This window comes from Bos mutus, chromosome 17 (assembly GCF_027580195.1).
Source record: "Bos mutus isolate GX-2022 chromosome 17, NWIPB_WYAK_1.1, whole genome shotgun sequence".
Lineage (NCBI taxonomy): Eukaryota > Metazoa > Chordata > Mammalia > Artiodactyla > Bovidae > Bos > Bos mutus.
In genome coordinates this window covers 35,441,892-35,469,377 of record NC_091633.1, presented here as the reverse complement: position 1 = coordinate 35,469,377, position 27,486 = coordinate 35,441,892, and the positions used below count along the sequence as shown (strand labels likewise).

The 27,486-nt window shown below is 35.9% G+C and overlaps 1 protein-coding gene and 1 non-coding gene across 4 annotated transcripts in view; one reads left to right on the top strand and one right to left on the bottom strand.

Annotated features, from left to right (window-relative positions):
• FSTL5 (follistatin like 5) overlaps positions 1 to 27,486 on the top strand; it is an 875,401-nt gene that overhangs the window by 784,942 nt on the left and 62,973 nt on the right. For all 3 annotated transcript variants that reach the window (XM_070385610.1, XM_070385609.1, XM_070385608.1), the window contains 2 exons: positions 7,564 to 7,713; positions 25,499 to 25,606. In XM_070385610.1, coding sequence (XP_070241711.1) covers positions 7,564 to 7,713; positions 25,499 to 25,606 — 258 coding nt within the window. The remainder of the gene's footprint in view (positions 1 to 7,563; positions 7,714 to 25,498; positions 25,607 to 27,486) is intronic.
• TRNAW-CCA (transfer RNA tryptophan (anticodon CCA)) lies at positions 14,220 to 14,292 on the bottom strand. The gene has a single exon. It is a non-coding gene; the product is annotated as a tRNA-Trp (tRNA).

The following is a 27,486-nucleotide window of genomic DNA, read 5'->3' as shown; positions in this document are numbered from 1 at the left end:
GTGCAGGCTTCCAGTTACAAAATACATGAGTTATGGGGACAAAATGTATAGTGTGGGGGAATACAGTCAATAATAATGTAGTATCTATGTATGGTGACAGGTAGTAACCAGATTTATTGTGGTGATCATTCTGCAATATAGAGAAAGACTGCATCACTATATTGCACACTGCCACCTAACATAGTGTCACTTATACTTTAAAAACAAACAAGTAAACAAACTCATAGAAAAGAGATCAGATTTGAGGTTATCCAAGGTAGAGAATGGAGAAGGCGATGGAACCCCACTCCAGTACTCTTGCCTGGAAAGTCCCATGGACGGGGGAGCCTGGTGGGCTGCAGTTCATGGGGTTGCTAAGTTGGACAAGACTGAGTGACTTCACTTTCACTTTTCACTTTCATGCATTGGAGAAGGAAATGGCAACCCACTCTAGTGTTCTTGCCTGGAGAATCCCAGGGACGGTGGAGCCTGATGGGCTGCCGTCAACGGGGTCGCACAGAGTCGGACACGACTGAAGCGACTTAGCAGCAGCAGCAGCAGCAGCAAGTCAGAGAATGGGGAAAGATAGAATTACCTGAATGCAACACAAACTTCTAGTTATATGATAAATAAATGCTAGGGATGTAATGGATGACATGACGAGTTTAATGAACACTGCCTCATCTTACATATGAATATTGTTAAGAGAGTAAACAATGAGAGTTCTCATCACAAGGGAAAACAATTTTGTCTATTTTGCATTTATGTGAGATGCTAGATGTTCACTAAACTTAGTGTGATGATCATTCCATGATGGAAGTTAAATTATTATGTTCTACACCTTCAGTGTACACAGTGCTGTATGTCAATTATGTCTCAATAAATCTGGAAGAAAAATATATGTTGTCTGCACTTTCAACGTAGATGAAGGCAATATGAATGGGAAAGCCTAAGCTATTTACTATATGGACCATGCAGAATACAAGTTTGCTGATATGGATTCCAGGCTATAACTTACCCTGGTTGTCACTTAATCCTATTAGTTAAATTCCACCTTTAGTAGTTTCTTTAGCTTTTGTTCCCTTCTGGTGACTTCAGGAAAGTCAAGTCTCAGACTTTGCTTTTCTGATCTATTTATTTTACATTCAATTCCTTTAAGAGTTTATTCTTTTTGCCTTATTATTATCATGGTTGGATGACAACCAGGAATTAATATTTGGCCTTGCCATTCACCAGGTCTTCCTCCCTCCCTGTCTTCCCCAAAAAACTATTGAATAGGCAATTTGAAATAGAAACATAATAGAAGAAAGTGTACTGTATTAAAGAAAGCATTAAAGTTGATTCCAAAGTTAAATAGAATATAAATTTTAAAAGGAGAATACATACACACACATGAACACACAGACAGGTACATGAATGACAGCTATTTAGATATAGATACACAGATAATGTAGATAGATACATGGTACCTATCTATATAATCTAGCTAAGATTAGGTTTATATTGCATGTATGCTCAGTTATGTTAGAGTCTTTGCGACCCCATGAACTGTAGCCTGGCAGGTTCCTTTGTCCATGAGACTGTCCAGGCAAGAATACTGGAGTATGTTGCCATCTCCTCCTCCATGGAGTCTTCCCGACCCAGGGATTGAACCCACATCTCTGGTGTCTCCAGCATTGGCAGACAGGTTCTTTATTTGTTGTCATTTTGATGACAGCCATTCTGGCAGATGTGATGTGATGTATCACTGTAGTTTTAATTTGCATTTCCCTGATGATTAGTGTCTGTTTTCATAGGCCTGCTGTCCATCTGTATGTCTTTGGGAAAAATACCTATTCAGGTCCTCTGTCCATTTTTAATTGAGTTATTTTCTTTTTAAATATTGAGATATGTATCACTTATCCTGTCTGTGATGCAACTGTCTTGCTATTCATACTGTCCTACTGTTCGCTGTGAAGTACCCTTTTCACTGGGTAGCTACTATCCAGGGTAGGCAAGGTGCAACCTTGGAGGCTGGAAGATTTGAGGAGCCATAGGATCTGCAGATAAGTTTATACTCTTCTGGCTGGCAAAGCAGCCATAACACAGCCTCTCTCCTGGCTGACAGAGCAGCCTTAGCAGCAGCCACAACAGAACCATAAAGCAGCCATAACGGAGCCATATCATAATCTTATATAACATAATCATGGTGTCACTCCAGTGTAGCCTCAGTGCAGCAGCAGCAGCCAGGGCTTTCAAGGTGAAGCTTATACAGGTGTACTGCAGAAAGTAGCCTGTGACCAAGCGAGTACCTCGTGATGCACATGCACAGTGTTACCAATGATCTCAGCTGTTACATAAACCTCGTGACGAGCATGTGCAGTACTATAAGTGATCTCAGCTGTTGCATCAGTTCAGTTCAGTTCAGTTCAGTCACTCAGTCGTGTCCGACCTTTTGCGACCCCATGAATCGCAGCACCCCAGGCCTCCCTGTCCATCACCAACTCCCAGAGTTCACTCAGACTCACGTCCATCGAGTCAGTGATGCCATCCAGCCATCTCATCCTCTGTCGTCCCCTTCTCCTCCTGCCCTCAATCCCTCCCAGCATCAGAGTCTTTTCCAATGAGTCAACTCTTTGCATGAGGTGGCCAAAGTACTGGAGTTTCAGCTTTAGCATCATTCCTTCCAAAGAAATTCCAAGGCTGATCTCCTTCAGAATGGACTGGTTGGATCTCCTTGCAGTCCAAGGGACTCTCAAGAGTCTTCTCCAACACCACAGTTCAAAAGCATCAATTCTTCAGTGCTCAGCCTTCTTCACAGTCCAACTCTCACATCCATACATGACCACAGGAAAAACCATAGCCTTGACTAGACGGACCTTTGTTGGAAAAGGAATGTCTCTGCTTTTCATTATGTTATCTAGGTTGGTCATAACTTTCCTTCCAAGGAGTAAGTGTCTTTTAATTTCATGGCTGCAGTCACCATCTGCAGTGATTTTGGAGCCCCAAAAAATAAAGTCTGACACTGTTTCCACTGTTTCCCCATCTATTTCCCATGAAGTGATGGGACCGGATGCCATGATCTTCGTTTTCTGAATGTTGAGCTTTAAGCCAACTTTTTCACTCTCCTCTTTCACATTCATCAAGAGGCTTTTCAGTTCCTCTTCACTTTCTGCCATAAGGGTGGTATCATCTGCATATCTGAGGTTATTGATATTTCCCCCGGCAATCTTGATTCCAGCTTGTGTTTCTTCCAGTCCAGCGTTTCTCATGATGTACTCTGCATATAAGTTAAATAAGCAGGGTGACAATATCCAGCCTTGACGTACTCCTTTTCCCATTGGGAACCAGTCTGTTGTTCCATGTCCAGTTCTAACTGTTGATTCCTGACCTGCATACAAATTTCTCAAGAGGCAGGTCAGGTGCTCTCTCCCCACATGATAGATACTATTTAAATGAATGGGTGTAGATATGTTCCAATAAATATTTATTTATGTGAATTTGAATACCATTTGATGTTTACCTGTCACCACATAGTATTCTTCTTTTGACTTTTCTTCAACCATTAAAAAAATGCCAAAAAAATTCTTAGTTCCTAAGCCACATACCAAAATAGGCAGTGGACTGAATTTGGACTGGGGCCATTGATTGCTAATTCTGTCTTACAACACTGAAAAAACATATTCCAGGAAGAACCAAATTCTGAAACAGCTGAATATGAGAGAAATGATAAGCAAGTTGAGAGCAGGCATTCACTCATATTCATGTTTTTCTTTCCAAACATAGCTTTGCATGGTATCTTTCACATAGAAAGTGTCCAATAAATTCTCCCCAACAAGAAGTGAAGACCAATGATTGTAAATTCTGAGGCCATTGATGAGTTTTCAAGACCTCTCTTTTGGAAGAGCCAGGATCTCTCAAATGCCAGTTTGAAGTATGAACAATTTAGAATGAAAGGTCAAGAAATGAAATTAAGGTTCTCGAAAACTTGCTCAAAATATAAAGAGAATTAGATTGGTTATTGGAACGGAAAGCAGATGAATTCAATTAATGTTTGCTTAAATTACTAAGGCATGTGCGTGTTCCAATGCACCTGGAGGTATAACTACAGTTATAGATTAAACGTGTGCTTCCCAGGTGGTGCTACCTGCCTGCCGATGCAGGAGACATAAGAGACAGGAGTTTGATCCCTGAATTGGGAAGATCCTGTGAAGGAGGGCATGGCAACCTACTCCAGTATTCTTGCCTGGAAAATCCCACAGACAGAGGAGACTACCAGCCTACAGTCCAAAGGGTCACAAAGAGTTGGACATGACTAAAGTGACTTAGCACATTGATTAAATGTAGGCAGATTGTTTCTGCATGCAAAGGATAGTGGACAAACCGTAATTAGAGAGAGGATGGGAGGAAAGAATAATGCCAGAATCCTGTTGAGCTGGATGAAAGGGAAACAGAGGTGCTTGTAACAAATCCATTCATCCTCACTATGAATGGCACAGGAGTGACTATGAAGAAAAGGAGGAAAGATACAAGACTGGAGATTTAAGAGCAAAGTATTTGTAATAGGTAATCAATACAATAAATGAAAAGGACTGAGTCCTATAGAAGATGAATATATATATATATATTCAAACTATATTTTGAATATTCAAAATATATTCAACTATTCAAACTATAAGTTTGGTTTAGCAGATCAGGAAGCATCAACATTACTTTAATTGCTAAGTTAAAATTTCCATTATCACTAATGGTATATTCCTTTAAAATTTTGGAAGAAGATAATTCATACACAGGAAATATATAATGAAACATGTAAGTGACCTACAAGGAAATAGATAAGTATTAATTATGAGCTAGAATTGTCTTTTTATTATTGGCTCATTCTCATTAGCTCTAAATTCGTATTAACCCTTTTACTCTCAATGACAGTATACGTTTCTATAAAGATGATTGAATGATACTCTTTAATATAATTACTGACAGTTTTCCTCATCAGTACCTATTATCTTAATCTTCTTTTGCATCTCTGGTATTTTTTAGCTTTCCTTTTATCCCACTGAGTGCCTAATGCATGTGAAATATATTCCCCTACTATTCCTATCCTCAGAAATAAGTATTCATCTATGTAATCTGGAAAAAGAGGACTGTTACTGTAAAAAGGGACCTAATAGACTATAATCAGAAATAATGGCATAAAGCACAGCAAAGAAAATTTAGGGTGACTGTCAGGAAAGTTTTAATGGCTTTGTAAAAACGATTGTGAGTCTGGTCAGGGACATCTTCTAGTGACAGCATACAAAGTAGGAGATAATTCCCAGCAGAGCAGTTTATTTTCCTGTTGAATAGTTTTGTAGCAAAGAGGTGGAAATTGCTCCTGGTTCAGCAGTTGTTCGGCTGACAGTTTCGTGTCAGGTCACTCATGCTTTCTGTTATTTTGGCAGGTTTCATTGTGAGATTTTACATAACAGCAAAGAATTTGTAAACAACTTCCCTATATTCAGAAACTTTCATCAACCTTAGGTCCCACTTTTCCCCATCTTTTCAGGTTTCTCAAGTACATATTTTATATAGTGTTTGGTTCTCATGAAATAGGTCCTTGTCAAAGATGTTCAAGATTCTTCTAAAGAAAAATGTTTGGTGTAGAAAATAATGTTTCATTGAAAATTGATGAATGAAGGTAAAATCCTGTACTGTGTTCTGGACATGTGCTGAGAACAGATTTCTGCCTTTTGGCTTGTGCTGCCTGCCGATGGGTGCCATGGACACTCACTGCTGATGGTAATCTTAATATTATTGTGGTGCATTCTATAAAATGGTGTTCATTCCAACCCTCCATAACTACCAGAAACATACATTGGATATTAGTTTTCTTTTTTGTTTGTCTGTTTATGTCCTGGAAGCCTGGAACAACTGCACTGTTCAGGAAACACTACTGTTATATGTCCCTGGTGTTTTAGTGAACTTGGTACTTCTGGACTGGATTTTAAAAATGAGTGGGCCCTCCAGGTTCTTCGGAATTAGATCTAAGGGTGGAGAACAAAACCAGCAGAGCAAATACTGAGCTTCTCATTCCAAAGTGCTCTGGTTTTTACATTACTTTCCAAATTTTATGCAAGAAAGAGAAGCATCTTCTGCGGTTGTGCTGCCTGAGAATTACTGTGGCATTCATTTTAGTTACTAAATGCCAGATATGGTTTATCTACTGTCAGTATTATCTTTTCATTGAAAGAAATGTTTAGGTGGTGTTGATAATGAACATTTTATTGATTTTGTTTCATGATTATTAAATACAAATGGTGGATGGGCTCTTTGATGAAAAATAATTGTTTTTGTTCAAATTAGAGAAGAAAGAGAGTATTTTAAGTGAGCTTTGGAGTTACTACCAAGAGTATACAAATCAATGTTAGACATGGTACTCAGAGATCAGGCCTAAATCATAAAAAAGTGCCACACTAGAATCAGTGTTTATCATTATATTATCATTAAATAAATATATGCTTATACAGTGGTTTTTCTAACTATGTGTGTTTCACTCAGTCATGTCCGACTCTTTGTGACCACACTGTCTATAGCCTGCCAGACTCCTCTCTCCGTGGAATTCTCCAGGCAAGAATACTAGAGTGGATAGCCATTCACTTCTCCGGGGGATCTTTCTGGCCCAGGAATTGAACCTGGGTGTGCCACATTGCAGGAAGATTCTTTATCACCTGAGCCACCAGAAAAGCAAACCAGTGAATAAAAGGAAAACCTGGAGCAAAAATAAAGACCTAAATGACATTATTCTACTTTCAATATCTGCAGATGCAAATCAGAAGGACATAAGTATACCTTCAACATTTATTTAATTTTGAAGGATGAACTAGAAGATCTAGCACAAACAATATTCACAATATAATATTCACAATATAATATTCAGCCAGAAGGCAGTTCTAGGGTAATGCAGCAAAAAAAAAAAAAAAAGTTCAGATGAAAGAATTTTGTAAAATTTGACCTTGACACCAAATCAAAAATAAAATAAACATTATGAAAAAAAATCTTTATCATATATTCCAAGTTCCTGATTCTCCATAAATTCGGATTCTTCTTTTTCAGTGGGTTTGGTAGCTTTTGAAAGGACTATGAATGTACCTTGGGTTTGGAGAGGCTCTAGATGTACTTAGTGTGGTTTCTGATGTCTGATACAGAAGTTTGAGACCGGGGGATTTGGGAGGAAACATTGGACTTATTATGTATTTAAGCAGTTACTGAGTTATGAACAGGTAGGGATAGATGAAAGGACTATAGCAATATTCATATATTACTATAAATGAGCAATTAAAACTTGAGAAAATATATTCTAAAGAATTATTCACACTAGTTTCTATACACATTTAATGAACTTAACTATGTACTGCATACTGTTTTGTTTAACTCTATATATTTGATATAAATATAAATATATAGCATATAAATATATATTACCATATGTATTTATATATATACAAATATATATAACTTTCTACGACAAAAGTAGTAAAGTGTCCAGCATTAATGTTACTCGTGATATGTCCATGTCCATGTTATAATTGAAGATATTCATTTAATTTTATATTTTCTAAATTTTAGGATGAAGTCTGTCCCAAAGCTGAAGGTGATGAAATCCAGAGGTGTGTGTGGGCCTCAGCTGTCAATGTCAAGGACAAGTTCATCTATGTCACACAGCCAACTTTGGATAGAGTCCTTGTTGTTGACGTGCAGTCTCAAAAAGTTGTTCAGGTATGAATGACTACTCTTTTTTGAAAGTGAAAGTAGTTTTAAAGAAAATTTAATTTAATGTAATAGTCATTACGAGGTAACCTGTCAGTTGATTGTCATTGATAACTTGTTTCATTACTTGAATAAATAGAAAATACATGAGTTTTCTGCAAACTCTCCTCTCACTCTACTACTTGACCCTAAGCAATTAAACAAGCAACTGAAAGAGCTTTTATTTTCAACAATTAGATTCCAAGAATACTTTATAATCCCAACATGACCATTTACACAGAAATCATCCTCAGAGTTGCTTTTTATGTATAGAGCAAAGAGAGTCCTTCCTGGTCCATGGGCAATTAAGGTATCCTAGTTACAATGGCACCCCACTCCAGTACTCTTGCCTGGAAAATCCCATGGGTGGAGGAGCCTGGTAGGCTGCAGTCCATGGGGTCATGAAGAGTCAGACATAACTGACCAAATTCACTTTCACTTTTCACTTTCATGCATTGGAGAAGGAAATGGCAACCCACTCCAGTGTTCTTGCCTGGAGAATCCCAGGGACGGGGGAGTCTGGTGGGCTGCCATCTATGGGGTCACACAGAGTCAGACACGACTGAAGCGACTTAGCAGCATCAGCAGTTACCATCACAGAAACAGTATTATAGCTTTATCATTTGATTCATAACAAAGGCTGAACAATAATAGATTTAATGGATAATAATAATTTAGTAGGTTTTACCACAGTAGTAAAACAAATATGCATAGGTCTATGACAGAGAAAAAAATTTCCAATCTTGCCATGTAATTTTTCCATGTTGTCATGATTATGGTTACGGAGACTATTCTGGTTTGACTCATCAACTATTTTATCTCCTGCTCTTTCCAAAACTATCCGACTTGGACCATCTACTAGACTTCCGTCATACAACAAGCAAGGGAAAGGATAGGATTTGCCTCCTGGCAGCCTGGCTTCAGCCTCCAAGCCTTTGACTGTTAGGATCTATGGCTTCTCAGCTCAGGGGAAACAAACTTAAAATAGCATCCTGAGATATGTATCAATATAATCTGTTAAATCAGAATAATAACTGTACACATTTTGTGTGTGTGCTCAGTTGTGTTTGACTCTTTGCGACCCCATGGACTGTAGCCAGCTAGGCTCCTCTAACCATGGGATTTCCCAGGCAAGAATATTTAAATAAGCTGCCATTTCCTACTTCAGAGAATCTTCTCAACCCAGGAATTGCACCCACATCTCTGGCGTCTCCTGCAGTGGCAGGCAGATTACTACTGCAGCACCTTGAAAGTGTACATATCCCATAACATTATATTAAGGGTTATATCAATCAATGCATAAAAGCATTTAAGCATTTATAATGGGGCCTGGTATAGGCACTGTATACTGGTTTACTATCAAAATTCTGACAGACCCTGAAACCTAACCATTTCTTACTTTTATAATTTTTTTTTGCTTCAATATTGGTTTGAAGTAGCTGTTAGTACCTCTAATATTGATTCCTGACTATAACAAAAAATATTCTAAGAAGTTCAAAATCACGCTTCTCACTATAATACTTCATATGAATTCATCCAATCATCTATCCATTTTGGTATGCATTTGTTAATTGTCTTTTGTAAGATGTACTTGGTATCACAGATAAACAGATAAAAAGTGTCTGTTTGAAAGCTCTGGTGTCTACAGAGTTATAAAATTGTTTTTTCAGTTTCAAATATGAGAATGAACAGTAGGGTCATGAAAGGATGAATAACTGTCTTTTAGAAAATTCTAAGGTCTCCAGGGTTACGTACTTCTTGTGTTCACCCTATCTAATGGGTGTCTATCTAATGGTCAGTGTCTACTGGGAGAACATATTTTTCTGTATATTTTACATCCTATGTGTCTGTCTTTGAGACTGCTTGATTTTTGACCGGGTTTATTTTACTTTGATTTCAGCAGCAACATAGGCCAGTGAATTACAGGCATTAGTCAAGGATTATCAACAGTCTTTAGCTGGTAGGTTAAAATTAGATGTTCTTTCAGGAATAATCAGGCTGGTCTTTAAATTCAGTGTTCAAACCAGAAACCTACACCAACTGAATATGTATTACCTACTAGATATTTGAAAGTGAGAAAAGTTAACATCATTTATTATTCATATAACTTCTATCTTCAGACAATGATGTAAATTTTAAAATTAATAGAAAATATCAATAATGAAAATTCAGGCAATGGTAAAAAAATCCCATAAATGATATCATTTTCAAAGTGACTATAATGGCTATAAAATACCAGGAGAATGAAAAAGACATACAAGGATAAAATCTTAAAATATAATGTAATTATTATTGTGGGTATTTTTCAGACAAGAATCTAAAACTTACACTTTTATAAGTTAGAAAATTCAGACTCAGTCTAAATGGATTCTCCAGTGATTTTGGTATTAAAATATTAATAATTATGCTTTATTACTCTTTCTAGTCATTACCTATCTAAAGGTAATCATTATGCAGATTTCTGTTACCACAAGTCAGTATTGCCTGATTTTTATTATTACAGAGATGGAAATTTATACAATATTCGTTGTCTGTGTCTGACTACATTGGCTGCACAGATAATTGTGAGGTCATTTCAGTTACCTGGAGCAAGTGTTATTCTTTCATTTTTGCTGCAGAGAAATCAATTACAGTTGATTCTCATTGTTTGCTGATTCTGTATTTAAAACTCACCTACTCTCTTGAATTTATTTAGAACCACAAAACCAGTACTTATGGTATTTTGCAGTCATTCAGGGACTTGTGCAGAGTGGTGAGAAATATGTGACCAGATGGACATACATGTTTCCAGCTCAGGTTGGACAAGGAGACACTTGGTACATATATATAATGGAATATTTCTCAGCCATAAAAAAGTAAAACATTGGGTCATTTGTGTAGATATAAATGGACTTAGAGACTGTCATACAGAGTGAAGTAAGTCAGAAAAAGAAAAAAAAGTCATATATTAATAAATATATGTGGAAAGCAGAAAAGTCATACAGATAATCTTATTTGCAAATCAGAAATAAAGACACAGACATAAAGAAAAAAATATATGGACACCAAGGGGGAAAAGAGGTGTAAGATGAATTGGGAAATTGGGATTAATATATATATACACACTGATACTATGTATAAAATAGGGAACGAATGAGAACCTACTGTATGGTACAGGAAACTCTACTCAGTGCTCTGTGGTGACATAAACGGGAGGGGAATTGAGAAAAAGAGGAGATATATGTATGTTTATAGTTTATACACTTTGTTATATAGTGGAAACTAGCTCTGCATTGTAAAGCAGCTATGTGGTGGTTTAGTCGCTAAGTCGTTTCCTACCCTTGTGACCCCATGGATTGTAACCTGCCAGCTTCTTCTGTCCATGGGATTTTCCAGGCAAGAATACTGGAGTATTCCCTTCTCTGGGGGAAAAGTAAAGCAGCTATACTCTAATAAAAATTAATTAAATATATATTTCTATTAGAGTATAGCTGCTTTATATATATATATATCAGACTCTATTTATACACTAACATAGAAAGGATGAATTCTAGAAGGAGAAAACAGAAAGAAACAGGAAAATCTGATAATATACCAAACAGAAAGAAATGGGTAAAGTTGATAATATACCATATATTATTATATATCATAATATACATATACCTTATTTTATTATTTATTGTACAATTTATTTAAAAATACTCTAAATTCTCAGATTTAGAAAGGGCAATGAAACTTAAATAGAGAAAAATCAATACCTAAATATATTGACATGAAACAATTAAACATAAAATCAAAGTAAGATCTAAAAATGGTAGATGAATTACTATGAGAATAGTAGCAATTTTTCTCAATAGCTATAATGAACACCAAAAGAAAGTGAAAAAATATTATTAAAGGATGAAGTGGAAATAAAATATACTCTGATATTATATGGTCAGTAGAAAAATTTTATCAACAAAATAAAGTTATATAAAGTTGAAACTATTCATTGTAAGAATAAGGAAAATAAACTAAGCTATTAAATATGATATATAGTGAGCAAGTAAATTGGTAAACATAGGATCTATTAAAATATTAACTGTCAGTAATAATGGTATTCCCTGAATTTAAGGTCAACATTTTTAAGAGTGAAAACACAGGACTAAAATAGCAAAAAAAAAAAAGGTGTTTAAATAGTGTACAAAAACATGTAAGTGGGGGGAAGGGTTGATATTATTTATATTAAGATTTCTTGTATTATGTAAGACTGGAAATAATTACTAATTAGTATGCATATGTTAAATATGTGTTTAATATTTCAAGAAAGTATGTGTTAAATATTGTATCTGTCTATGAAAAAATAAAAATAAATGCACAACCTACTCATAAATATAATAGGAAAAGAAGAAATAAGGAAGAGAAAATATAAAACTGAAAAATTAAGCCAAAATTTTAAACAAAATTATAGAAAACAAATGAGGGGGGCAATGATTCCAAAAAATAAAACAAAAGATATATAGACATTACTGTATATAAAATAGATAATTAACAAGAACCTGGTATATAACACAGAGAAGTCTGCTTAATACGCTGTAATGACCTATATGGGAATAGAATCTAAATTAGAATGGAATTCACCTTCTAAAGAGGTTCACAGACTGAAATTATAAATTGTTGAAAACAGGAGAATTTAAACAAACTCAAAGATAGAAAATTTGAATTTGTTTAAAAGATATATTATATAATATAATCTATCATATATATATATATAAAAACAGTTATATATATATAACTGAGTTACTGTGCTGTATAGCAGAAACTAACACAACATTGTAAATCAACTATACTCAAACAAAAAAAATTAATTAAAAGCAAAAACAAAAAAAAATTATAGAATAAAATCAAATATGTATATAATTATAATAACAGAGGATGGAATAAAATAACTAGCTTATAATAAAAAATAATAAACTGAATAATGAATATCTAATAATATGTATATTAAAATAGATACACTTCCAAAATGAAAAAAAGAGTCCCAGGTGATGCAGGCATAAACTAACAGCAAAACATAAAAGCTGATGTAACAATATTAACATCAGGTTTCAAAAAGGGACTATAAGGCACAAAGTGTTTAGTTAAAGCAAGTTACTTAATGAGTTAAAAAGTTGACTAAAAAATTAAAAATAGGAAAACATATATGATTGCTTACAATTTTGTAAAGTGATTATTACCATATTACTAGAAAAAATTGACATATGATCAAAGTGAGAAATATTTGATAAATCAACAGACAAAAGTAATATTATATGCAAATTGAACATAATGACTATTCTTAAACTAACAGATATATTATTAACTTTTGCATACAAGTGATTAAATATGCCTTATTACTAAATATTTCACTTTCTATGCATTTTCACTATCATTTCATATCACCATTCAGGCTGATACAATTTAAATAAATAAAAAAAGACAAAAATACAGCAAACTGCATTATTTATAAATAAAAGAAATTTATTTCTCAAGTTTCTAAGTGTGGAAATTCCAAGATCAAGGTGCAAGCATGATAGTGATCTGGTGAGGGCCCTATTCCTCATTCAGAGCTGGTTCAAAGCCCTGGCATTCTGCAGTCCATGGGGTTGTAAACAGTTGAACATGACTTAGTGGCTTAGTGGCTGAACAACAGGCAACATTCTTTTACAAAAGATGCAGAGCCAGCATGACTAACCACAGTGAAAGGAACAGATGTAATATGGAGTCTGATTTTTTTCCTATTAAAAATTCCTTCCTGGGAAGAGGAAGTGTAAAACAGTAGCTACAATGATTTGGGATATTCTGAACAGATCTATTCTATAGAAAGGTGAAGGTGGATAAGAAAGCTGTGGTACATATACACAATGGAGTATTACTCAGCCATTAAAAAGAATACATTTGAACCAGTTCTAATGAGGTGGATGAAACTGGAGCCTATTATACAGAGTGAAGTAAGCCAGAAAGAAAAACACCAATATAGTATATTAACACATATATATGGAATTTAGAAAGATGGTAATGACAACCCTGTATGCAAGACAGCAAAAGAGACACAGATGTATAGAATAGTCTTTTGGACTCTGTGGGGGGGGTATGATTTGGGAGAATGGCATTAAAACATGCATAATATCATATAAGAAATGAATTGCCAGTCCAGGTTCAATGCAGGATACAGGAAGCTTAGGGCTGGTGCACTGGGATGACCCAGAGGGATGGTACGGGGAGGGAGATGGGAGGGGGGTTCAGGATGGGGAACACATGTACACCCGTGGTGGATGCATGTTGATGTATGGCAAAACCAATACAATATTGTAAAGTAAAAAAAATAATAATAATAATAATAAAAAAAGAAAGGTGAAGTCGCTCAGTCATGTCTGACTTTTGCGACCCTGTGGGCTGTAGCCTACCAGGCTTCTCCGTCCATGGGATTCTCCAGGCAAGAATACTAGAGTGGGTTACCATTTCCTTCTCCAGGGGATCTTCCCAACCCAGGGATCGAACCTGGGTCTCCAGCATTGGAGGCAGACGCTTTAACCTCTGAGCCACCAGGAAAGCCCATAGAAAGGTAGAGGCTACCTTAATACAGGGAATGAAGATTTCCATACTGAGTATGTTCAATCTATCCTTATTTCTGATAAGACACTACTTTTTGAGGCATATTGTTGACTAAAATATCAACCTAAAATTTTAGATATATATCCCATAAATTATCTTTTAAACAAATTCAAATTTTCTATCTTTGAGTTTGTTTAAATTCTCCTGTTTTCAACAATTTATAATTTCAGTCTGTGAACCTCTTTAGAAGGTGAATTCCATAAGTCTTCTGACTGCTTGGTGAAATAACACATCCTTATATTTGTTTAACATGACCTTAGAGTATGTGAATTTTAGTCCTCAAAAGAACATGTTTAAAGATGAATTAGGAATATCCTAATGACTCTACTTTTATACTGGAAAATATATCATCTCTTAGAATTCTGAACTCTCTCAAGGCTTTTCTTAATTTAATAAATGACATGTAAATAATAGATTTAATAGACATAGACATTGAAATGTCTGTTTTATAAATTAATAATCCAAGTAATTCAAGTTTTAAAACCAGTCAAAGAAATCGTATTTCTAGTTACTTCAAAAACTGAAAGTGAATAGCTTCATTGGTGATTTAAATCTTTATTTACATCCAGGAGCAGAGTGCGTTCAACTGCAAGTAGTGAAGTTAATCTTGTAAAAAGTAAAGCACCTTTGTCAATTTGACCTCTTTTGTCTCCTAATGAAGTTATCCTTCCTGATTCTGTGCTGTATTTCTGTTGATTTCTTTTGTTCTAACCTGAGTATACTATACAGTGGCAACTAAGAATAATAATTATAATCAAGTTTTAGTTAATCCCCTCCCAAACATGATAGAAACTACTATAGAATTTTTTATAGAATGCAGAGTGATGTGAGAGTGAAGTCCAAATCAAATTGTCTTACTTTCAAAAAGGAAAGTAAGAAAAATAACACTACACTTATTTAACTTTAATATTTCAAGTTTTGTTTTTCAGTTCTAGTGTTTGATACTGACTTTCTCTAAGAAATCATAATTTCTGAGTTTTTCTTTATTTCTTTTGTATTTAACTTTGTAAATTGGTAATTAAATATGTAATCTTAGGAAGAACTGTTTAAAAAACTTGAACAATATTGCTACATTTTATTGTTAAAATGACAAATATTTTCTTGACAACATATGTTTTTAGAAACTTCATGATAAATTCTTACCGTGGAGGTATGTTAATTTTCAGTGTTTACATTAATATCATTTCTACCTGCAGCTTAAAAACGAAAGCTCACAAATTCTTAAAGGAATCTATAACCTTGGTATTGCTTTAAACGTCAAATGTTTATTGCTTCTCTCATTAATAATTTTTGTAAGAATGGCATGCAGGTGTTTTCTTGCATAAAAGATTAACTAGTAAACTGACCTCATTTTGTGTTCTGTGGAACAAAATCAGGTTCTGCTTGGATGCAGATGTGGCTTATTGTAACACCTCGGGTATTCTTAAGTGTCATCAGCAGTCTCCTCTAGCTGTTAGCACATTATCCTGAGAATCTACATCATTAGTTTAAATTAAGTTCACTTAATTAGCCAGCTGGTACTCTCCTTGTCAGACTGATAAACAAGCTGTGCTTCACTGTTCCTACATGTCAAGGCTAAACTCCAAGTTCTGTGTATCTTTTTTGCTATTCTCAGAACTTCACTCTGACTAAACATGCCATCTTTATAGAAGTTGATACAACTGGAGCATAACCAATAGAGCATCAGTTTTAAATTATCTGTAATCGGTGCACCCCTTCAAGAAGTACTGATAAATGTGTATCTCACTAGGTATGTTGGAATTATGAGGGAGTTAAAGTTTATAGATATACAAAGAGAAAACCTTCATACTTTGAGTAAATTGTATCCTATTCGATGTTTGAAACAATGTTTTAAAATATTAAAGAAAAATATTACCAATATGTTTATAAAACTACAAGTAAAGCTGTTTGTTATTGCGTTGTGTAGTATATTCTACACATTTTTTTACAAAGGAATAGGATAAGAAGTTACTTCATCATGATAATATAACAATCTGAAAAGGTGCTTACATGGGAAATTATGAAATATGGATTTTAGGATCTGTATATGTAGATAGCTACTATTAATTAATTACAATAATGATTTTAAAGATGTTTCTGAATATGTCTAATAAGTCAATAAATCTTTGAAAGAAGGATTTTGGTGGCTTAATTATCTGAATGTCAGCAAGACAAGCAAAGGCTGCTGTATACACGAAAGAATGGTGTTTGTGGGATGAGAGAGAAATTTCCAACATATAGTGTTAGAAAATTTTATTTAAACGAAGTCCCACAGAACCGTTCAACAGATTAAAAGTGATCCCTTTTGTTCTATAATGGTGGTGGGGGTTGAATCACGTGCTGCACATACACGTGCTTAGAAATCTCATTTCTAAGCTTCTAAAGGCAAAGTTTGATAACAGTTATTCTAGCAAAATAATGTTGATCGGCAAATGCAAACTATAATAAGTAATCCTTGAGCATTCTATGTGCATAAGTTAATCTTGAAGTGAAAGATAAGCATATGTGTAATCCTTTTTCCCAATCTTATATTTCTGAACATTATATTCTGAATTTTATTTTTTCTGAGATATGCTTGGTGGCTGCAGAAACAAAAAAAAAAAATATATATATATCAATGGTCTCCAAATGGAGTATATACAACAAAAAAGCAATGAGAGATGAATAGATGGGAAAGGAATCCCAGGACATTTTTTATATTATTTAAACTAAAAAAAGAATCATATTATTTTTTTAAAAATATTTAATAAATGGAATAATATTGGAGACCTCCATTCATCTGTATTTTGGATGGTGGGTATGAGGGTACTTGGCAGGAAAATGGGAGTTTTACAGTTGGAAAGAGTGGACATTGGTTGTTGTTTTAGTCACTAGGTCATGTCTGACTCTATTTGCAACTCCTTGCAGTTGCAAGGCTCCTTGGAGCCCTCCAGGGTCCTCTGTCCATGGGAGTTCCACAGTAAGACTACTGGACTGGGTTGCCATTTCCTTCTCTAGGGGATCTTCCCACCCAGATAGAACTCATGTCTTTTGCATTGGCAGGCAGATTCTTTACCACTAAGCCACCTGGATGATGAGCATGAGAGCATTTGAGAGGAAAGTGAGAGTTTTATAGTTCGGAGGGATGGACATTGGTGCAATGAGTTTATTTGGTTTATTTTTATCTATACAAATGAGATAGCATAGTGCACACATCAACAGACAGACTGTCATGAAGTTTAAAAAATTTGCATTTGTAATATATTTAGAGAAAAGCTTTGTTCATAACAAATCTTGTTAAGCATATATATTATAAAACAATAAAAATGATTAAATTATTATGCTATTGGGCATGATGTTCAATTTTGCCAATTACTTTTCCCAGTGAAGTAGATGTTGTTGTTCAGTTGCTCAGTCATGTCCAACTCTTTGTGACCCTATGGACTGCAGCACACCAGGCTTCCCTGTCCTTCACCATCTCCTGGAGCTTGCTCAAACTCATGTCCATTGTGTTGATGATTCCATTTTCTCATTTCATCCTCTGTTGTCTGCTTCTCCTCCTGCCTTCAGTCTTTCTCAGCACCAGGTTCTTTTCTAATGAGTTGGCTCTTTGCATTAGGTGGCCAAAGTATTGAAGCTTCACCTTCAGCAATAGTCCTTCCAATGAATATTCAGGACTGATATCCTTTAGGATTGACTGGTTGGATCTCCTTGCAGACTAAGGGACTCTCAAGAGTCTTCTCCAACACCACAGTTCAAAAGAATCAATTCTTCAGTGCTCAACCTACTTTATGGTCCAACTCTCACATCCATACATAACTACTGGAAAAAACATAGCTTTGACTATATGAACATTGGTTGGCAAATTAATGTCTCTGCTTTTTAATATGCTGCCTATGTTTGTCATAGCTTTTATTCCAAGGACCAAGCATCTTTTATTTTCATGGCTGCAGTCACCATCTGCAGTGAATCTGGAGTCCAAGAAAATAAAATCTGTCATTGTTTCCATTGTTTCCCCATCTATTTGCCATGAAGTGATGGGACCAGATGCCATGATCTTCATTTTTTGAATGTTGAGTTTTAAGCAAGCTTTTTACTCTCCTCTTTCACTTTTACCGAGTCTCTTTTGTTCCTTTTTGCTTTCTGCCATAAGGGTGGTATAATCTGCATGTCTGAGATTATTGATATTTCTTCCGACAATCTTGATTCCAGCTTGTGCTTCATCCAGCTGGCATTTTGCATGATATACTCTGCATATTACTTAAATAAGCAGGGTGACACTATGCATCCTTGATGTACTTCTTTATCAATTTTGAACCAGTCCATTGTTCCATGTCCTCTTCTAACTGTTGCTTCTTGACCCACATACAGGATTCTCAGGAGACAGGTAAGGTGGTATATGAAGACCTACAAGACCTTCTAGAACTGACACAGAAAAAAAAAAAAAAAAGCCCTTTTCATCATAGGGGACTGGAATTCCAAAGTAGGAAGTCAAGAGATACCTGGAGTAACAGGCTAGTTCGGCCATTGAGTACAAAATGAAACAGGGCAGAGGCAAAAAGAGTTTTGACAAGAGAATGTGCTGGTCATAGCAAACACCCCCTTTCAACAACACAGGAGCTGACTCTACACATGGACATCACCAGGTGGTCGACACCAAAATCAGTCGATTATATTCTTTGCAGCCGAAGATGGAGTCACTCTATGCAGTCAGTAAAAACAAGACTGGGAGCTGACTGCGGCTCAGATCATGAACTCCTTATTACCAAATTCATACTTAAATTGAAGAATATAGAGAAAACCACTAGGCCATTCAGGTATGACCTAAATCAAATCCCTTACTATTATACAGTGGAAGTGACAAGTAGATTCAAGGGATTAGATCTGATAGAGTGCCTGAAAAACTATGGGGGGAGGTTCCTAACATTATACAGGAGGAGGTGCTTAAAACTATCCCCAAGAAAAAGAAATGCAAAAAGGCAAAATGGTTGTCTGAGGAGGCCTTACAAATAGCTGTGAAAAGAAGAGACATGAAAGGCAAATGAGAAAAAGAAAGATATACTCATCTGAATGTAGATTTCCAAAAAAGCAAGGAGAGATATGAAAGACTTCCTAAGTGATCAATGCAAAGAAATATAGGAAAACAATAGAATGGGAAAGGCTAGAGATCTCTTTAACAAAATTAGAGACACCAAGGGAACATTTCATGAAGAGATGGGGACAATATAGGACAGAAACAGTATGGACCTAACAGAAGCAGAGAATATTAAGAAGAGGTGGCAAGAATGCACAGAAGAACTATACAAAACAGATCTCAATGATCCAGATAACCATGATGGTGTGATCACTCAGCTAGAGCCAGACATTCTGGATCGTGAAGTCAAGTGGGGCTTAGGAAGCATCACTATGAACAAAGCTAGTGGAGGCGATAGAATTTCAGCTGAACTATTTTTAAATCCTAAAAGATGATGCTGTGAAGATGCAGCCCTCAATATGCCAGCAAATATGGAAAACTCAGTAGTGGGCACAGAACTGGTAAAGTTCAGCTTTCATCCCAATCCCAGAGAAGGGCAATGCCAAAGAATGTTCAACTGCTGCCCAATTGCACTCATCACATATGCTAGGAAAATAATGCTCAAAATTCTCCAAGCTAGGCTCAAAAGTATGTGAACTGAGAAATTCCAAATATTCAAGCTGGAATAAAAAGTCAGAGGAATCAGAGATCAAATTGCCAGCACCCATTGGATCATAGAAAAAGCAAAGGTATTCCAGAAAAACATCTGCTTCATTGACTATGCTAAAGCCTTTGTGTTGATCACAAGAGATTGTGGAAAATTCTTCAAGAGATGGCAATACCAGACCACCTTACCTGCCTATTGAAAAGTAGATATAATGGTACATTAATTATATATTGAGTACTACTATTTACAAGGTATTATTCTAAGTGCAAGAGGTGATATCACATAGCTAAACAAACCGAAAAGGCCTGCCTTCCTGGAGCCTAGACCCCAGTGGATGGAGACAGACAAAAGAAGATTATATGTAAATTCTACAATATGGGAAGTGGTCAGTGTTATTGGAAAAGATAAAGCAGCAGAACAAGGCAGGTGGGATTGGGAAAGTTAAGGACAGAGGGCAGGGTGGCCATGGATGGCCTCACCTACAAGATGAGTTCTCAACCAAGGGGTACAGGAAGCAGACGCTTGATTCTCTGGGAAAGACTGGTTCTGGGGGAAAAGTCCTCCAAATGGGAGTAGTGTGACTAACTGACATGTTGGATGAACAGCAAAGTGGCCGGAGCATCTAGATCAGAGACCTGGGCAGGAATGAGGGGCAGTGTGGGAAGTGAGGGGTCTGAGAAAGAAGACTGGGAGTGACAAGTCATTATAAGGGCGTCTGGCTTTTACTCTGAGGGAAATGAGAGACTTCACAGTGTTTTGGCCAAACTGGTGCCATGATCCATCTAATACTCACCAAAAACGAACAAACAAAAAGCAGCAGCAAAAAACCAAGGTCACTCTGATAAATCTATCCAGATTGTGACAAGTAGAAAATTAAAAGGTGGAAATCCTGAGGTGAGGTTGGAGATGGTAGAGGCTCCCTGTGCGGTCAGAGCAGGGCAGGAGCTGCAAAGGTTCAGTCTTTGGAAGGCAGATGCAGCCAGATCCTGGTGACAGGAAGTAGGGGAGAATGACAGTCAAGGATAATAGAATCTGTAGAATTTTCTTTAAAACTGTGAAAAAATGAACTGCTTTACAACACAAAGGCTTGCAGGCTTAATTGTGGCAAGAATTTTTAAGTGTCAAATATAGAGCTGTTCTTTTACAAAAGCTAATGGTCTACACTGACTGATGGTTTAAGTAATTTCCAAAGAAGACTAGCAAATAATTTATAAAATCCAACACCTGTAATTTATCCTTTCAAAGGTTGGCCATATAAGTAGGAAAATATCAGTTTTTTGACTGAAAATTGGGTTATCATAAGATTATCCTGAATACAGTTGTTTGGAAATATTTTTGTCATGGTTGTATGATTTCATTGCTGAAAACCATGTCAACGTTTCCTCTGTAAAATGGGTTATATCTGCACATTTGAAAATTGTAAATAGATTTTTCCTAGGAGTTAAACACCTTCCAAATATAGTAGTCAGAATTATTTTTCATTTTTATCTGAATGTCTTTTTTAGTTCTGGTGAGCTTTTATAACCAAAAAGCAAAATAATCTGAATTTAATACCAAACCTGTGAAATGCTGCAAACAAAAATTGTTCACACATTTTGGAGGGCATTGAATAAACATCTTTCAAATTCTGAAGTTGCTTTGAAAATTTATACTTTCTTCCTTCAGAAACATTTATCTTATTTGAAGGAGATTAATCGTGAACAACTTCTGACACCTCCTAGAACATATTCTCATAAGTTAACTTTTAAAAATAGTCTCTGCTTGCCATTTATAAAAGAAAATGTTCATAGTTTAAGGCTCAGTGAAAGCATCACCTCCTATTCTCCCTCATCCTGTTCTTACATCTTCCTTTGATTTTCCACAGCAATTGCCCGTATTTTTATTAACTAGATATGCATCTAGTTATTTTAAGTTCTTCTACCCTATCACCTATAAACTCTTCCAGGACTAAGACTGTGATTATTAATTATTAAATTATTAAAGAATTATCAAATTCTTTATTTGCTAAATAAAGGCATTACATCTCTAAAACACTGTGATGCTGCCATGTACTTTAATACAGTTAGTTTAATACAGTTAGTTTTTTCTAATAGTAGTAGCAGTGGTATTTTTATAATGTTTAACACTCACCAGACTTACCTGGGCACTTTATACTTACCACCTTACCTGATATTTACAGGAACCCTTTGAAGTAGGTGTTATTGTTGTCTCCATTTTATTATAGAGGAAACTGAACCACAGTAAGTTTAGTGACTTCCCAAAGTGTTATTTTCATTATTGTTATTTCAGTTTAAATGAAGACACTAAAATTTGAGATCAGTTTCAGAATACATGTTCATAACCATGGTGTATAGGGCTTCCCAGGTGGGACTAATGGTAAAGTATCTGCCTATCAATGCAGGAGACATAAAAGACGTGGATCCGATCTCTGGGATGGGAAGATCCTCTGGAGGAGGGCATAGCAACTCACTCTAGTATTCTTGTCTGGAGAATCCCAGACAGAGGAGCCTGGTGTCTAGAGTCCCTAGGGTCTCAAAGAGTAGGACATGACTGAAGCGACTTGGCACCCAGGCAAACATGGTGTATACTGCCTCTTGATGCTTTTCCCCTGGGATTATATTGCTTATACAAATGCTACTGCATATACTTGGGCCCTGTGAGTTTCTCATCTTCCAAAAAAGAAAAAAATAAAAAAGAATATTTCCTGTCCATGAAGCATAAATAGGAAGGCAACCTATCCAATCTAGACATTGTCAGGAATGAAACTTGTCAACAAGAGGGGCTGCTCTTTCACAGGTAGGGAGGTCCCCACTTAGGGAAAGAACACAGACCCAAATACCAGGTCTGCTGATCACTTGCTCGATGACTACTGGAGAGACAAATGTCTCAGTTTTCTTATCCATTTCATGGGGATATTAACAGAACTATGTTAAGTATGGACTGTATGTTAATGTGGATATTAACTATGGACTGTGCTATTATACACTTTGTTGTTGCTTAATCTCTAAGTCATGTCCGACTCTGAGTTCCTATGGACTGTAGCCCACCACGCTCCTCTATCCAGGGAATCTTCCTGAACCAGGGATTGAATCCATATCTCCTGCATTGGCAGGCGTATTCTTTACCGCTGAGCCACCAGAGAAGCTCACTATACCCTTTAAAAGATAACATTTATGAATGGCCAGGTGAAAAGAAAAGAAACTTACACGAGCTGGCAAACTAAAAATTTTTATTCAGATTGTTTCCTACTACATAAAAGCTAGCTAACGATCTTTGCTATTTTTATAACTGTATCTTAAGAATTGAATAACAATGAGGTCTTTCTTATTGTGGTATTGTTGCCTGTTGAACTATTTCAGGCTTCCCTCACAGCTCAGTTGGTAAAAGCCTAAATATTCTTCCAATTTAAGTTACATGTAAAGTAGTCTGACTATTAATCATACATAGATCAAATTTAACATATAAAGGGAAAATATGAAAAATCAAAGGAATCTTGCTTTCATGCTTAGTTGCTCAGTCATGTCCAACTCTTTGTGACCTCATGGACTGTAACCCATCAGGCTCCTCTGTCTATGTGATTTCCCAGACAAGAATACTGGAGTGGGTTGCCATTTCCTCCCCAAAGGATCTTCCCAACCCAAGGATCAAAATTGTGCTGTCTGTGTTTCCTGCATTGCAGGTGGATTCTTTACCCGCTGAGCTATACTAGCATAAAATGGAGTGTGAAGTCTTTAGAAGTTGAGGGTTAATATTCTCAAATGACAACATTCAAAGCAGGAAGAAAAGAAAAGTGTGATGCATGGAAGTCTCCTCCTGCTATTGTCTCTTTCCATGGAAATGCTTTATTTTCAGAAATCATTCATCATCTTAACTACATGTGACCACCCCTCATCTCTAGGAAGACTGGGAAAATTCACACTTCTCAAAGGGGAATAAGCTTAGTCATTGACTTGAATCTCTGCTGCTTTCCAAGGGGACTACCTTCCCTGACAACATCGCTGCCCACCTGAAACCAAAGTATTTTAATAGCTCTGTTAGCTAGAAAAAAAGAGCTGAAGACACTAACACAGAAATGTTTAAACAGGTCTTTTCAGAAATCCAATAATTACTTCAATGTATTGAGAATTTTAAATAGCTAAAATACAGGCCAACATTTTAGAAAGAAATACATCAGTAAAACCAAGTTGCTGTTGTGATAGTTAAAATATGAGTCTCTATATACTCAACAATTATAGTTTACTTTTAGCCCATTGAGAAGAGGATTACATTATGAACTAACTTGGGAAATTCTCTAAGGTCATTCAATAGAGCTCTGGGGAAAAAAATGCTTTCAATATCAGATAAGGGTTGTTGTATTGAATACAATTTGTTTTATGTATTATGTTAGAAAATATGTAACTATTATAGGAAATTACTGAAGTGGAGTGTTAAGTTATAATATCAATAGCCTGGAATTAAGGTGAGTGAAATAACTTCCTGGCAGCAATTTATGTTTTGGAAGTTGTGTTTTCCGTAAATGCTAGGTATAAATATTAGCAGAAAAATGCATGTATCATATCAAGTATAGTGCAAAAAGCTGCTTCTCTTTTTTCTGTGCTTTTAGATTTCTCATTAAAGAAACTAAATTAGGTAATTTGTCATTATAGTTGCAACTATATATTAGATTGTTGGTGTTTTAGCATTATAAATGGTCAAATCCCATAACTAGCATTGGGATAGAAAAATCTAATAGTATAAATATAGTTCTTACCTGTACTCAACAACTGATTAAAATGCACATATTAGTCATTTATACCTTGAATTCCTAAATAGCTTCTCTGTTAAACACAATTTGCATAGGTAATGAATGAAAATAAAACTATATAAAATCATGTAAAAACATATTAGAATAAAGTATCATATTTCCAAATTAATCAAAATAGGATTTAGAAAACTAATTGGCAACATGCAATTTTAAACTTTTAATTTTATATTGGAGTATAGCCAATTAACAGTGTTGTAATAGCTTCAGATGGACAGCAAAGGGACTCAGCCATACATATACAATAATCCATTCTCCCCCAAATTCCCCTCCCATCAAAACTGCCACATAACCTTGAGCAGTTTCCTGGACTGTATAGTAGGACCTTGGTTTTCATTCATTTAAAATACAGCTGTGTGTAAATTTGATCCTAAACTCCCTAACTATCCCTACTCCCACCCAACCATAAATTATTTCTCTAGGTCTGTGAGTCTGTTTCTGTTTTATTAATAAATTCATTTGTATCATTTCTTTTTAGAGTCTGCATATAAGGGATGTCATGTGATATTTCTCCTTCTCTGTCTGACTTAACTTCACTCAGTATGACAATCTCTAGGTCCATCTATGGGCAACATACATTTATTAATCCTACATCTAAGCTCTTGAATTTTTACATAATTTCTGGCCGAGTTTTAAATTAATATTTTGGTCTGAAAACTTTTTCAATCCTTATCTGTTACAGGCAGTAAGCACAGACCCCGTCCCAGTTAAATTACACTATGACAAATCTCATGACCAGGTCTGGGTGCTCAGCTGGGGTACAATGGAAAAGACTTCTCCAACACTGCAGGTAAGTCCCTTTCAGTGTGTCTGAGAAAATGATGATCTTTAAAACTTTCAGTATCAATGATGTTCTTTCATCTAGATCTTCAAAGAAAGGGGAAAAAAAAAGTTGATACACAAATACATTTTTGGTTAGGAAATATTTTAGTTTAGATGTTCCAAACATTAGATTTATATGCCAAAGGAATAACCTATAATGACAACCACTGTGCAGGAGGAGGGGGTGACTATGATGGATTGTTTGGCAATTTCCAGCTTCCCTCGAATTTTCTTTTTTTTTCATCTCTTTAGAAAGGTATGTGGGGAGTGTAGCTTGTGTAGTAGAGCCCAGGAGAGTTAGACAGAGTCTCAAAGCAGGTCTTCAGTTTTCTCCAAACACACAAGATTTTACTATCTGAGTGCTGGTTCATTTCTAACTGGGGAATACTTACTGTCATTTTTGTAGAATTTGCTTATGATTTGAAATTGACAGATAGATGTATATATACATATATATACACACATTTTGACAATGACTTTTGTAGAGATGTTAAGAATCATCCCACACACTATATAACCATCTAAAAATGGGTTATTTCCCCCTGAATGTCTAGTAAAAATATGCTAATAAGATTTAGTAAATTTTTAAAATATATGCTGGGTAGAAGTGAATGGTTAGTCTCACATCTAAAAATATAAAATAAAACGTAGTATTTGAGAATTACTCTTAAAATATGACATACAATAAAATTTATTTATATGGAGAGTGTGTGTGTGTGCATTTAGGTATGTATAAGACAGATAGATGATATATAAATAGGTGATAGATAAGTTGGTGATAGATAGATAAACAGATATATAGACACACTGGCAGGAAACACAGGGTCTCTGAATCAGAGGACAGACTGTCTCTTATCCATGGAACCTGTTAGCATTTATTCTGCAGTGCCTACCCTCATGTGGTGATGCAGTGAGAGTTTAGAGTCACCCTGAATAACCAGCACAGTGCTACTGACTCAAATCATGAGTTTCTAAGTTATTTTAGGTGGCTAGCACCTCAGTCCTGGAGAAGGCAATGGCACTCCACTCCAGTACTCTTGCCTGGAAAATCCCATGGATGGAGGGGCCTGTAGGCTGCCGTCTATGGGGTCACACAGAGTAGGACACAACTGAGCGACTTCACTTTCACTTTCCACTTTCATGCATTGGAGAAGGCAATGGCAACCCACTCCAGTGTTCTTGCCTGGAGGATCCCAGGGACGGCGGAGCCTGGTGGGCTGCCGTCTATGGGGTCACACAGAGTTGGAAACGACTGAAGTGACTTAGCAGCAGCTGCAGCACCTCAGTCCACCATCTCATGTGAGAAATAGAGATTGTTACTCTGAAAAATATACAAATCTTCTCCTGGAGTAGAGGAGTATGTCAGTATCCTGGCAATGTAGTAATTGGCTCAGAGGAATTAAGTCCCTAAATCTCTCAGGAGCAATACTTCATCTCCAACTTCCAAAGGCATTTTTGCTATGCCATCATCTTTTAACCAAACTTTTTTGCTCAGAAAGACCTGACTCAGCAGAAATGTCAAAATATGTATGGATAATTGTCTCCCAATAAGATTATCAGGAAATGTCTTCCAAAATAATGGGATCTAAGATTTATTTGAAAAAGAGAATTGATTTTCCTTTGGAAAAATTGAATTGAAACCAAACACCATTGTCAAGCTCTCAGTTTTGCTAGTGTCCCTGTGCCATGATGGTGAAAGACTCACATCTAGAGACTGCTAGGGTATGAGGCTAGGAAGTACTTCTTTGCTCTAATGTTTTGTATCTTATAATGTTACCCTCTTAAACTTGAACATGCACAACATTTTATCAAGGATCTGAAAGCCCTTCTCTGTGTTTTCATGTTGTA